This window comes from Pseudophryne corroboree, chromosome 1 (genome assembly GCF_028390025.1).
Source record: "Pseudophryne corroboree isolate aPseCor3 chromosome 1, aPseCor3.hap2, whole genome shotgun sequence".
NCBI lineage: Eukaryota > Metazoa > Chordata > Amphibia > Anura > Myobatrachidae > Pseudophryne > Pseudophryne corroboree.
Window position 1 is genome coordinate 1078127824 of NC_086444.1, and position 14528 is coordinate 1078142351.

Here is a 14528-nt window from a genome sequence, read left to right on the forward strand (position 1 = left end):
GAAAGCAGCAGGAAACGGAGAAAATATTAGGGTGTGTTTATATACCCCCCATAGACTGAAGGTGTACTACACTTCTACATCAGGGCTCACAAATCCATCACCCCACTCTAGTCTTGACATGGATCTAACAGTAATATACTGGTATACCTAATTAGGCTGTCCTGATTAAGGAACCAGTTGTCACAACCTGGAGGAAATCCCAAGTGAAGTCGCTGCCTGTTTTTGCAACATAACTCCACGGCAATCACACAACCGTGACCGTGGGCCCAGCAACAGGATGACACCGATTCTGGTTCCATCAGTTCAATAGCTTCAGCTCCTTTCTGATGTTTAAAAACATTAATCTGAAGTATTCATCAGCAGATGTAATATTTTTAAAAGTAAATTTACATTAAAGATTTAAAGGATCATTTATTATTTTGATTATATTTGACCTATCCCTATATTAGCAATATGAGATAGACTAATAAGCTTAGGAGCAGAAAATAGGTTTATCTTTTATTGTTTTTTTTTTTTTTTTGGGGGGGTGGGGGAGGGGGGGTGGTGGAAGTGTTTGTTTTTTGTTTGTTTCCATATTCGGCGGTGAGGAGTGTGTCTGCTTCCCGGTTACAGTGACAAGCTGGACCCCACTGCAGTCCAAACACATGGCACTGTTCCCCGAGGATGAGACAGGAAAGACTGCTTTTACCATCTCAGCTTACTTTCTGTAATTGTAACATTCAGAGAAACAAACGTATACTTACATGCAAAACCTGGTCTATATCTTGCTTTTCCAAGTATGATCGTGTCACAACCCGTCCATCAAAATCAACTTCTGCTTTAAATCGTACTTTACCCAAACCCATATCTGTAGCTTTGACATCATGAATCGCCCTGAGAAGAATTGGGAGATTAGCAGCACTCACTCTTACTATACATTGCACGTGAAACTGTGAAGAAACTTCCGCTTTAAGCAATTTACTTCTGCAGCAAATTCATTTATAAACCTGACTGCAAGTATAAAATGCTAAACGCCATTAGAGCAGATTAAATGACTATTAGTGTACATTCACCAGCTTCTCACAGCAATTACCACCATGGTGCTGATGAAGTGCGTTTCTGGGTAAATGGGATACAGATTAATGCCAGCCTCTGGTGCCGTACTTTTGTTCTAAATGACAGTCAGAACGTAATTAATTTTTAAGAAAAGTTTGTACAGGCAAATATAGTATACCACTAGTGCCTCATTTCTTAGCCTGAATATGTGCGCATACATACATACATACATAGCAACGCCAGAGTATGCACACCCTGCTGTATAGGAGGTCATGTATGTGGATAGTACCAGGGTATAGGCTGGGACAAATACACCTGGTGTATACAGTAGAGGTTCTTCCAATTGCACCTCAGTAACAAAGGGACAAATATAAATGCGATTAAACGCAAAATAAATCAGTATGAGGTCATTTATTCCGAAATCACAAAAATTCCCTATCCCTGTATCTTTATTTATAAAAAAACACTAAAGTTAGTAGCAATTACTTTCTTATTTCGATCATATCAAAGAATTCCAAACAACTAGTTTAGGAAATGCATATGCCAAACAGATAATCGCATTTGTAAATGATTGACAAGTACATTTTACCTCTGGTGAAATAGAATAAGCAGTTATGGTTGATTACACCCTACCTTTATGTGAACTGAAAAGATTTCAGTCGGAAAAGGCAGCATTCACACATCCTACAACTTTGTTATCATTACATTGGTGGCACAATATTGCAGCACTGTGTAGCACAGATAGACCTCAGTGTTGCTGAAAAGCCAATCATTTTATTATACATTGCTGGACATAGGGGGTGGTTCACAGATGGATGTAGATCGCTGCATACGCAGCCAGATATCTGCGTCCGTCTCCTCACATGATGGGGGCTGCCCAGCAAAGGGCAAGGCCGCCCAGCGTGTGTGATGGGCCGCCTCCTGATGCGTCCACAATTAGATTGTGGATGCATCAAACTAAGATTGACCCCGGTGCACTGTCAGGCGGTTGGTCGCCATTTTTTTTTTAAACGGAGCGGCTGCATGCGACGTACAGCCGTCCCGAAAACGATCACGGCATGCCCCCGTTTGGAGCCCCGTGAACGCTGCCTCGCCGGCGCGCGAAAGCCCGCCATTGTCAATCATCTTCAGCCGTAAGGAGTAGGGTCGCGCACATGCACTGTGCACAGACCAGTCGGACGCGGCCGCTTCCATCTCTGAATCAGCCCCCTAATCTGAAGTTGGGGAATATTCCCTGTTTTGTTACCTTACAGCAGGGTCACTTTCCAGGAATTCAATCAGACGCTGCACTTGTTCCGGCTGTATGGAGCGACCTATAAGAGCCTCGGTGTTGGTGTAAATGAGGAAGGCAGATACAGCTCCTAACAACGTCCCCACTCCCAAGGAGCCCAGGCTGTCATAATATGGATTCCCTAATAAAAGATATTAAGCGATATCAGGATCCACTGTCTGAATGTACAAACAGAAGGCCAGCACCAAACACACCTATCTACCACATCAGTATTACGCTGCGTGTGCGTGTTGTGGAAGCAACACATAAACTGCACAAGTTTATCCTGCGGAAAGTTATTCCAGGCAGTACCAGAGCTCAGCAGAGCGGATGAAAACATTACACACCTTAACATGCAAACTGTTTCTGTGACAGGTGACGCACAATAAAACAAAAGATGTGACTGCAGTTTGCCGAAACAACAGATGTGGTTGTTGAGATTTATGAGGTGAAAGAAAGAATTGAAAGTTCAGACAACAGCAGTATATGAGCATAATTCATGTAACTTTGCCTTGGGTGCATGTGTCCAATCATGGGAATGACAGGAAAATAAAAAAAATGAGGTGTCTTCAGAATTAACGACCTCACTGCTATATTGGTATGTAACCTACCGCGCCACCATGCAGCAATAGGTATCAGGTCTCCAATTAATACGCACATATGCATTTATCAAACAACTAGTAAATAAATGAAATAAATGTTGAACAGTCCAGTTTATTACCGAGAGAAGGCATATCTAAATGAATTGCAATCAATCAATCTGCTCCCATAAGAATACAGCCTATAAATTTACCTGCAGAGATTACGCTGTTCCGCAGGAGTCTGGAACAGTCCCTTGCATGCGGCACATTTTAAGGTTACAGATAATGGTGCTGACCCTTGACAGAGCACAAACCCTGATACCATATGTTACCTGTTAGTGATGTCAGACCCATACAAGAGGCAGCCATGATCACTCCTAAAACTGCTGCAGCGTCCTCCATCAACACTACATTAGTACTCGGGTCATGGGACTGGATCACTAAAAGAAAAAATGGTTTATTCTGCAGTGAAATATTAATAGTTTGTCCCAAACTACAGTTTAAAAAAAATTGGTGTCATTTGGTCAAAACAACTGGAATTAAATTAATAATAATAATTATTATTATTATAATTTTATTTATATAGCGCTCTTTCTCCAGCAGGACTCAAGGCACTTTACAGACATCAAAACAATGCACATAGGGGGTCATTCCGAGTTGATCGCTCGCTAGTAGTTTTTAGCAGCCATGAAAACGCTATGCCGCCGCCCACTGGGGAGTGTATTTTAGCTTAGCAGAAGTGCGAACACTTGTGCAGCCGAGCTCTGCAAAAACAGTTTGTGCAGTTTCAGAGTAGCTCTGAACCTACTCAGCGCTTGCGATCACTTTAGCCTGTTCGTGTCCGGATTTGACGTCACACTCCCGTCCAGCAAACGCCCAGACACGCCTGCGTTTTTACACACTCCCTGAAAATGGTCAGGTGACACCCAGAAACGGGCGTCAATCTTCCTGTCAATCTTCTTGCGGCCGTCAGTGCGAAGGAAAACTTAGCTAGAACCTGAGCACAACCACAAAGAGCTTTGTACCCGTACGTCACGCGTGTTCATTGCGGCCCATATGCATGCGCATAAATGCAGTTTTTTTTCACCTGATCGCTGCGCAAATCGGCAGCGAGCAATCAACTTGGAATGACCCCCATAATACAGAGGATCTAAGTAATACAGCAATAGATAAGCAACACAGACATAAAAGAAAACCTTAAGCACACAGAAAGCATAATGCATGATTGGTGTAGGCATTTTGGGTAATGACTTCCAAGGGTTGTGTATTCCACTCTCACAAGGTACCAAGTGCGGCAGCCATCTTGGGCGCACAGCGTAGGATTGCCCTGAGTGGAATAGTCCACCCCTAGAAGAGATGACACAAAATAAGAATTTACTCACCGGTAATTCTATTTCTCGTAGTCCGTAGTGGATGCTGGGTACTCCGTAAGGACCATGGGGAATAGACGGGCTCCGCAGGAGACTGGGCACTCTTAAAAGAAAGATTAGGTACTACATCTGGTGTGCACTGGCTCCTCCCTCTATGCCCCTCCTCCAGACCTCAGTTAGGGAAACTGTGCCCGGAAGAGCTGACATTACTAGGAAAGGATTTGGAATCCAGGGTAAGACTCATACCAGCCACACCAATCACACTGTATAACTTGTGATAACTATACCCAGTTAACAGTATGAACAACAACTGAGCCTCATTTAACAGATGGCTCATAACAAAACCCTATAGTTAAGCAATAACTATATACATGTATTGCAGAAAGTCCGCACTTGGGACGGGCTCCCAGCATCCACTACGGACTACGAGAAATAGAATTACCGGTGAGTAAATTCTTATTTTCTCTGACGTCCTAGTGGATGCTGGGTACTCCGTAAGGACCATGGGGATTATACCAAAGCTCCCAAACGGGCGGGAGAGTGCGGATGACTCTGCAGCACCGAATGAGCAAACTCAAGGTCCTCCTCAGCCAGGGTATCAAACTTGTAGAATTTTGCAAAAGTGTTTGATCCCGACCAAGTAGCAGCTCGGCAAAGTTGTAAAGCCGAGACCCCTCGGGCAGCCGCCCAAGAAGAGCCCACCTTCCTCGTGGAATGGGCTTTTACTGATTTAGGATGCGGCAGTCCAGCCGCAGAATGAGCCTGCTGAATCGTGCTACAGATCCAGCGAGCAATAGTCTGCTTAGAAGCAGGAGCACCCAGCTTGTTGGGTGCATGCAGGATAAACAGCGAGTCGGTTTTCCTGACTCTAGCCGTCCTGGAAACATATATTTTCAGGGCCCGGACTACGTCCAGCAACTTGGAATCCTCCAAGTCCCGAGTAGCCGCAGGCACCACAATAGGTTGGTTCAAATGAAACGCTGATACCACCTTTGGGAGAAATTGGGGACGAGTCCTCAATTCTGCCCTGTCCATATGGAAAATCAGATATGGGCTTTTACAGGACAAAGCCGCCAATTCTGACACACGCCTAGCTGAGGCCAAGGCCAACAGCATGACTACCTTCCACGTGAGATACTTCAACTCCACGGTCTGAAGTGGCTCAACCAATGTGATTTTAGGAAATCCAACACAACGTTGAGATCCCAAGGTGCCACTGGAGGCACAAAAGGGGGCTGAATATGCAGCACTCCCTTAACAAACGTCTGAACTTCAGGCAGTGAAGCCAGTTCTTTTTGAAAGAAAATAGACAGGGCCGAAATCTGGACTTTAATGGACCCTAATTTTAGGCCCATAGTCACTCCTGACTGTAGGAAGTGCAGAAATCGACCCAGCTGAAATTCCTCCGTTGGAGCCATCCTGGCCTCACACCAAGCAACATATTTTCGCCATATACGGTGATAATGTTGTGCTGTCACGTCCTTCCTAGCCTTTATCAGCGTAGGAATCACTTCATCCGGAATGCCCTTTTCCGTTAGGATCCGGCGTTCAACCGCCATGCCGTCAAACGCAGTCGCGGTAAGTCTTGGAACAGACAGGGCCCCTGCTGTAACAGGTCCTGTCTGAGAGGCAGAGGCCATGGGTCCTCTGAGATCATTTCTTGTAGTTTTGGGTACCAAGTTCTTCTTGGCCAATCCGGAACGATGAGTATAGTTCTTACCCCTCTCTTTCTTACTATCCTCAGTACCTTGGGTATGAGAGGAAGAGAAGGGAACACATAAACCGACTGGTACACCCACGGTGTCACTAGTGCGTCCACAGCTATCGCCTGAGGGTCCCTTGACCTGGCGCAATATTTTTTTAGCTTTTTGTTGAACACTGCTGACAGTGCTAGCACGTGATTTTCCGCCCATCGGAGAATCCTTGTGGCTTCTGCCATCGCCATCCTGCTTCTTGTGCCGCCCTGTCGGTTTACATGGGCGACCGCCGTGATGTTGTCTGACTGAATCAGCACCGGTTGGTTTTGAAGCAGGGGTTCTGCTTGACTCGGGGCATTGTAAATGGCCCTTAGTTACAGAATATTTATGTGTAGGGAAGACTCCTGACTCGACCACTGTCCTTGGAAGTTTCTTCCCTGAGTGACTGCCCCCCAACCTCGGACGCTTGCATCCGTGGTCACCAGGACCCAGTCCTGAATGCCGAATCTGCGGCCCTCGAGAAGATGAGCACTCTGCAGCCACCACAGCAGAGACACCCTGGCCCTCGGGGACAGGGTGATCAACCGATGCATCTGAAGATGCGATCCGGACCACTTGTCTAACAGATCCCACTGAAAGATCCTTGCATGGAACCTGCCGAAGGGAATTGCTTCGTAAGAAGCTACCATCTTTCCCAGGACTCGCGTGCAGTGATGCACCGACACCTGTTTTGGTTTCAGGAGGTCCCTGACCAGAGATGACAATTCCTCCTCCGGGAGAAACACCTTCTTCTGTTCTGTGTCCAGAATCATGCCCAAGAACAGCAGACGCGTCGTAGGAATCAGCTGCGACTTTGGGATATTCAGAATCCAGCCGTGCTGCTGCAACACTTCCCGAGATAGTGCTACTCCGACTACCAACTGCTCCTTGGACCTTGCCTTTATAAGGAGATCGTCCAAGTACGGGATAATTATAACTCCCTTCTTTCGAAGGAGTATCATCATTTCGGCCATTACCTTGGTAAATACTCTCGGTGCCGTGGACAGACCAAACGTCTGGAATTGGTAATGACAGTCCTGTACCACAAACCTGAGGTACTCCTGGTGAGGTGGGTAAATGGGGACATGTAGGTAAGCATCCTTGATGTCCAGTGACACCATAAAATCCCCCTCTTGCAGGCTTGCAATAACCGCCCTGAGCGATTCCATTTTGAACTTGAACTTCCTTATATAAGTGTTCAAGGATTTCAAATTTAGAATGGGTCTCACCGAACCGTCTGGTTTCGGTACCACAACATTGTAGAATAGTAACCCCGTCACTGTTGAAGGAGGGGACCTTTGATTACCACCTGCTGAAGGTACAGCTTGTGAATTGCCGCCAGTACTACCTCCCTTTCCTTGGGAGCAGCTGGCAAGGCTGATTTGAGGTAACGGCGAGGGGGAGACGCCTCGAACTCCAGCTTGTATCCCTGAGATACCACCTGTAGAACCCAGAGATCCACCTGTGAGCGAACCCACTGGTCGCTGAAGTTCCGGAGACGCGCCCCCACCGCACCTGGCTCCACCTCTGGAGCCCCAGCGTCATGCGGTGGACTTAGTGGAAGCAGGGGATGATTTTTGTTCCTGGGAACTGGCTGTCTGGTGCAGCTTTTTCCCTCTACCCCTGCCTCTGGGCAGAAAGGATGCGCCTCTGACCTGCTTGCCTTTCTGAGGCCGAAAGGACTGTACTTGATAATACGGTGCTTTCTTAGGCTGTGAGGGGACCTGAGGTAAAAAAGTCGACTTCCCAGCTGTTGCCGTGGATACGAGGTCCGTGGTTAGCAAAATAGTATCCCTGTCAAGGGAATCAATGTTATCTGACAGGGTATCAGACCAAGCAGCTGCAGCACTACACATCCATGCTGAAGCAATTGCAGGTCTCAGTATAGTACCTGAGTGTGTATACACAGACTTCAGGATAGCCTCCTGCTTTCTATCTGCAGGCTCCTTTAAGGCGGCCGTGTCCTGAGACGGCAGTGCCACCTTTTTTGATAAGCGTGTGAGCGCCTTGTCCACCCTAGGGGATGTTTCCCAACGTAACCTGTCCGTTGGTGGGAAAGGGTACGCCATTAGTAACCTCTTAGAAATCACTAATTTCTTATCTGGGGAACACCACGCTTCTTCACACAATTCATTTAACTCATCAGATGGGGGAAAAGTCACTGGCTGCTTTTTCTCCCCAAACATAATACCCTTTTTAGTGGTAACCGGGTTAATGTCAGAAATGTGCAACACATTTTTCATAGCCGTAATCATGCATCGGATGGCCCTTGTGGACTGTACATTTGTCTCATCCTCGTCTACACTGGAGTCAGACTCCGTGTCGACATCTGTGTCTGCCATCTGAGGTAGCGGGCGTTTTTGAGCCCCTGATGGCCTCTGAGATGCCTGGGCAGGCGCGGGCTGAGATGCCGGCTGTCCCAAAGCTGCGTCATCGAACCTTTTATGCAAGGAGTTGACACTGTCGGTTAATACCTTCCACATATCCATCCACTCAGGTGTCGGCCCCGCAGGGGGCGACATCACACTTATCGGCACCTGCTCCGCCTCCACGTAAGCGTCCTCCTCAAACATGTCGACACAGCCGTACCGACACACCGCACACAGGGAATGCTCTGACTGAGGACAGGACCCCACAAAGTCCTTTAGGGAGACAGAGAGGGAGTATGCCAGCACACACCAGAGCGCTATATAACAGAGGGATTTACACTAACAGAAAGTGAATTTTCCCCCAATAGCTGCTTATATCACCTTTTGCGCCTAAATTTATGTGCCCCCCCCTCTCTTTTTTACCCTTCTTGTAGTGTATACTGCAGGGGAGAGCCTGGGGAGCGTCCTTCCAGCGGAGCTGTGAAGAAAAAATGGCACCGGTGTGCTGAGGGAGATAGCCCCGCCCCCTCCGCGGCGGGCTTCTCCCGCTTTTTTAATAATGTGTATGGCGGGGGATTAGGCACATATACAGTTTAAAACTGTATTATGTGCACATTTGCCAAAAAGGTATACATATTGCAGCCCAGGGCGCCCCCCCCCCCCAGCGCCCTGCACCCACCAGTGACCGGAGCGTGTGGTGTGCTGTGGGAGCAATGGCGCACAGCTGCAGTGCTGTGCGCTACCTTATTGAAGACCGGAGTCTTCAGCCGCCGATTTTCTCCGGGTTCTTCCATCTTCTGGCTCTGCAAGGGGGATGGCGGCGCGGCTCCGGGAACGGACGATCGAGGTCGGGCCCTGTGTTCGATCCCTCTGGAGCTAATAGTGTCCAGTAGCCTTAGAAGCACAAGCTAGCTGCAAGCAGGTAGGTTTGCTTCTCTCCCCTCAGTCCCTCGTAGCAGTGAGTCTGTTGCCAGCAGATCTCACTGAAAATAAAAAACCTAACAAATACTTTCTTTTCTAGTAAGCTCAGGAGAGCCCACTAGGTGCATCCAGCTCTGGCCGGGCACAGATTCTAACTGTGGTCTGGAGGAGGGGCATAGAGGGAGGAGCCAGTGCACACCAGATGTAGACCTAATCTTTCTTTTAAGAGTGCCCAGTCTCCTGTGGAGCCCGTCTATTCCCCATGGTCCTTACGGAGTACCCAGCATCCACTAGGACGTCAGAGAAAATGGGATTAATATTACAGAAGTTTCCTATCATACAAGCTACAAATCAAAAAAAGGGATATAATCTTTCCACATGTTGGTTAGCTTGACCTTGCTGTCTATGACAGGACTGATATTGCTGCTACAATATCTTACACTGCTATGCTGTTCACTAACAAGTGGTGTGACCAAATTCAGCATTGATTTTTCAGCAATGATCTTTAGTTGGGCCTTAGAATTAAGGTAATTTACAATGCAATAAGCTCCATAGGTGCATCTGTCATGTCTACACAATGCACTCTATTAGATCCCCATTATAATGCTGTTCTAACAATAAGGGAGAGGCGTAAACCATCTGTAATGGAGAGTGGAGGAAATAATTAACTTTCTGAAAAGTACAACTGCAGTAATACGTTGGGTCAACACTTAAGGACAGATTCAGCAGATTTAGCAGGAAGTAAACCTTGGCAGCAATCTAAGCATTACTAATTCTTCTGTAAATCAACTGGAGAAAGCCAGTACTTTATATAGTACGGATGAGTTTAGAGCCCAGGACTTACCATATTGGTAAAAGGACAATCCCTTTGTCCTCGCACTTTTCCTAATTTCATTAATAGCGACAAGGAGTGTAGCTAAATCAAAGACAGGAAATGACAGTTATTAAAACAGTACAACCTTAAAAACACCACAGGTTTGCCTAAAATAGGGGAGATTCAAATGTTTGAAAATTCAGTTGCGAGTCTGTTTTTTCCCTATCTAATAGACAGGAAAAAACAGACACCCAACCGACTTTTCATACATTTGAATCTCCCCCAGTATGTCAGGTTATGGCAGATCCTTCAGTGGAGAATTGGTTGCACAGACACCCAATTAGCACTTTTTCACATGTATTAAACTTATTAGTCTATTATATGATTCAAAGCCGCATTCTAATTAGATGCATAACGTCTGCAGGTTCAGTTTACTGTTTACGGTCAGTCAGAGATACAGCGTCCTCTACCACGTGTATCAGTCTGCAGATTTATAGGCTGAGAAAACTGCTAAATCTACAGCAACAAGTAGAAATAATTGTAATCCTTCTACTCTGGCGAAAACTATTCAGATTAGATCATCCAATATGAGCTTCCTGACAATAATGAGGAAGAAATGCAAATACAGAGTTCCTAATGTTACAATATATTGGTAACTTATCTAAATAAATAAATAAAAAGAGAAAAAGCAAAGATGATTTCCTACCTCCTTCAGAAACTAATGATCCTGCTAGAATAAAATATGCCTGCAAAGAAAGACAGAATTTATGTTACTTTCTCTAGGAAGCGCTGCTTTGTTGCCGTGTAGTAAAGGCAGAAGTGGGACCTACCCAGAGAAGTGATTCAATTTGCTGTGGATGAAGTAGGCCCATGATGCCGTGGTACCACGACAAGCCAGCGCCCATCATAAAAATGCCAACACCGCTGATCAAGGAAGCAATATAGCGCATGTTTGTAAAGCCGTACCTGTGTGATGCCAAGCCAAAAACAAAAGAACAGAATTAATTCCTACGGTTCTTAATACTGTGTAATTCCGGTGCTGACGTACACCAGACAACGGATCACATGGAGATAAGCAACTACCATAAATGTATGAGCATATCTTTAGTTATTCTTAAATATCTGCAGGCTTGTCCAACATTTACATAAAACGAGCAATATATATATATATATATATATATATATATATATATATATATATATATACACACACACACACACACACACACACATATATATATACACATATACATACACACAGGTTGAGTATCCCATATCCAAATATTCCGAAATACGGAATATTCCGAAATACGGAATTTTTTGAGTGAGATAGTGAAACCTTTGTTTTCTGATGGCTCAATGTACACAAACTTTGTTTAATACACAAAGTTATTAAAAATATTGTATTAAATGACCTTCAGGCTGTGTGTATAAGGTGTATATGAAACATAAATGAATTGTGTGAATGTACACACACTTTGTTTAATGCACAAATTTATTACAAATATTTGCTAAAATGACCTTCAGGCTGTGTGTATAAGGTGTATATGAAAGATAAATGTATTCTGTGCTTAGACTTAGGTCCCATCACCATGATATCTCATTATGGTATGCAATTATTCCAAAATACGGAAAAATCCGATATCCAAAATACCTCTGGTCCCAAGCATTTTGGATAAGGGATACTCAACCGGTATGAATGTATGTATGTGTGTGTATGTATATATATATATATATATATATATATATAGAGGTCATCATTTATCTATTGTGTGTGAAGGGTATGGGTCGTTGTGTCGACACAACTTAGGTCGACAGTCATTAGGTCGACCAATAGTGGTCGACATGCATTAGGTCGACAGGGTCACTAGGTCGACATGGACATTAGGTCGACAGGTCAAAAGGTCGACTTGAGGTTTTTCCCCCTGTTTTTTTAGGTGTCATTTTCTTCGTAAAGTGACGGGGAACCCCAATTAGTGCTCTGTGTCCCCTCGCATGGCACGCTTCGCTCGCCAAGCTTTGGGCAAGGTGCCTCGCTGCGCTCAGCACAGGTTACCGCTCCCAATTTTAATCCACGTGGATCGTAAATTTTGAAAAAGTAAAAAAATTGAAAACAAATGTGAAAAACTCATGTCGACCTTTTGAACTGTTGACCTCGCACATGTCGACCTAATGACCATGTCGACCAATAGTGGTCGACCTAATGACTGTCGACCTAAGTGGTGTCGACCTAATGACCGCATCCCGTGTGTGAATGTGCTTTACATATAATAACAGAGTCTCTGAACAATCAATCGTACAAGTGATAAATAAGCTCTCTTACACATTTATTTGTGGGCTATAAGAAATATTGTATTCCCTATGTCAGTGGTTCCCAAACTTTTTTGAATCAAGCCACCCTAGAGTATCAGAATATTTTTCATGGCTTCCCTAGGACAAAAGTTTGTTACGGAGAAATTCAGAATATATTATTAAATTAAATTAATTGTGTTTATAGGTCATCCTTAGGTTCAGTAATGTGGTGAATGATCAGATGAGTCACTCACCTCTTTTGTACCCAGTGTGGCAGGAGGCGTGGCTTCACGGGGCAAAAAGTGGGAGGGGGCGTGGCTAAGCGCCCCTGCCCGGCTTTTCGTCGCTCCAGGGATCCAGGAGTTGCGGCCTGCACCCGGAGACTGACGTGTCTGCAGTCCCAGCTCCTACATGGTGACAGGAGCTGGGTAGCTGCACGTAATGTTACAGTGCAGCACCCAGCTCCTGTCACTGAGCAGAAGCCGGCACTTTGGTGGCACCCCCCGCACCCACCTTGTGACGCCACTGTGAGGGATAGGATTAGCTTCTCTTTGTCCACATGTTTTATGAGAGGAAGCCACAAGCACTGGTTTTGTCTATTACATAAATAATTAGAATTGGTTCTGGACCACCAACCCAAGGCACCCCTGCAAGTGCTCCGAGGCACCCAAGGGTGACACAGCACCCAGTTTGGGATCACTGCCCTAGGAGATTCACATATCCCTATTTAAAAGCACTGACAACTTTTTTAAATGACAATTTAATAAACATGTCTATTAAAAGGTGTAATAAACAAGTGTCATTTTAGAATTGTAGCTTACATTAAAGAAAAAATAAACTTTTTTATATGGCAGATATGATAAAGAAGACAGTGAATCCTGTTCTCAGAGACCAATTAAATAAGTAATCCCTTTATACTTTAATGAACAGGTCACTTCTGCTTTATACAATAATAAAAAAAAATGTTCTCTCATTATCTGTGTTCATCGCTGTATGAGAAGTCCGCAGATAGGCCTGAGTGGTAAAGACACATTATGGACAGTGATAAATAGATCGCCCTTCACACAGTAGTACCGCCTGCAACATGTGTCCTCAGATATTGTTGCTGCAGTCGCAACAAACAGCCCCTCTTGGCACGCAAGGTGCCGTGAGACTATGCTAGCGTCAGGTGTCTCTTTTTTTCCCCAAGAAGTGCACCCGAGTTGCAATGCAATGTGACTGGGTAAGTGCGTCCCAGCCGCATTGCATTGGAGACAACTGTGCAACACTTGTATATTTGTGTGCAACCGAGTCTCTGACTCTGTATACAAAGTGCTACAATGCAGCAACTTTTTTCCAGGATGTAGTCAGAATCCAGACACAAACGATGCAGATGGATGCCCACAGTGAGTACTGGGGTTAGTCACTAGGAAGGGAGGTTAAACTTAAAATACTCACCACAATCAGTCGACATTCTGACCGTCGGGATCCCAACCGCTGGTATTTTCATACCAACCCCCAAGTTCCGTTGAGCTTCATATACATAATCAGTAGTTGCTTATCAAATTAATCAGCACAGATCCCTGGTGCATCCTAGCCACATCACATCAAGACTAAGATGCCCAACATTGAGACAAAGATGGCCAATGCTAGGAGAGTTGCATGGGACCTTGCGGCTCACTCCCACCAGGCATCTTGTGCTGGATTGTGTATTGAGGCTAGATGTATGAGGGCACATCTGTACCTTGACTCACATACAAATGTGAGAAATGATTTACCTATTATTCTTATAACCACATATTCCACTTGCTCTTTATTGGCCATATTGTCCAAATTCACAGGATAACAGGACAACAGTGATAAGCGAATGGGGTTTTCTGTTTTTTTTTTTTTTGGTTCTATAATTTATTGCCTAGAACTTGCATGCACTTATAGTTCACACCAAAAGTACAATCACTGTTTCAGTACAGCTGTCCATAAACATCATGATCTAACCCCTGGAGCCAAAGCTTGACCATACAAAAGCTCTGTTAATTTGTTTATAGTAGTGGAAATCCAGCATACACAGACCAGATCATTTGAAGAACTGGATCACTTAAGGGTTCTCTCGAATCTGGTTGGATGAGGACTGCTCACACGATGTAAGTGGCCAATAGGACCA

At 45.0% G+C, this 14528-nt stretch overlaps 1 protein-coding gene across 1 annotated transcript in view; it reads right to left on the bottom strand.

Moving 5' to 3' along the window:
- SLC30A9 (solute carrier family 30 member 9) overlaps window positions 1-14528 on the bottom strand; it is a 218272-nt gene that overhangs the window by 22565 nt on the left and 181179 nt on the right. Inside the window, exons 11-16 of the mRNA XM_063921008.1 lie at window positions 10927-11062; window positions 10803-10842; window positions 10127-10198; window positions 3219-3326; window positions 2282-2447; window positions 744-873 (exon numbers count right to left, since the gene is read on the bottom strand). Coding sequence (XP_063777078.1) covers window positions 744-873; window positions 2282-2447; window positions 3219-3326; window positions 10127-10198; window positions 10803-10842; window positions 10927-11062 — 652 coding nt within the window. The remainder of the gene's footprint in view (window positions 1-743; window positions 874-2281; window positions 2448-3218; window positions 3327-10126; window positions 10199-10802; window positions 10843-10926; window positions 11063-14528) is intronic.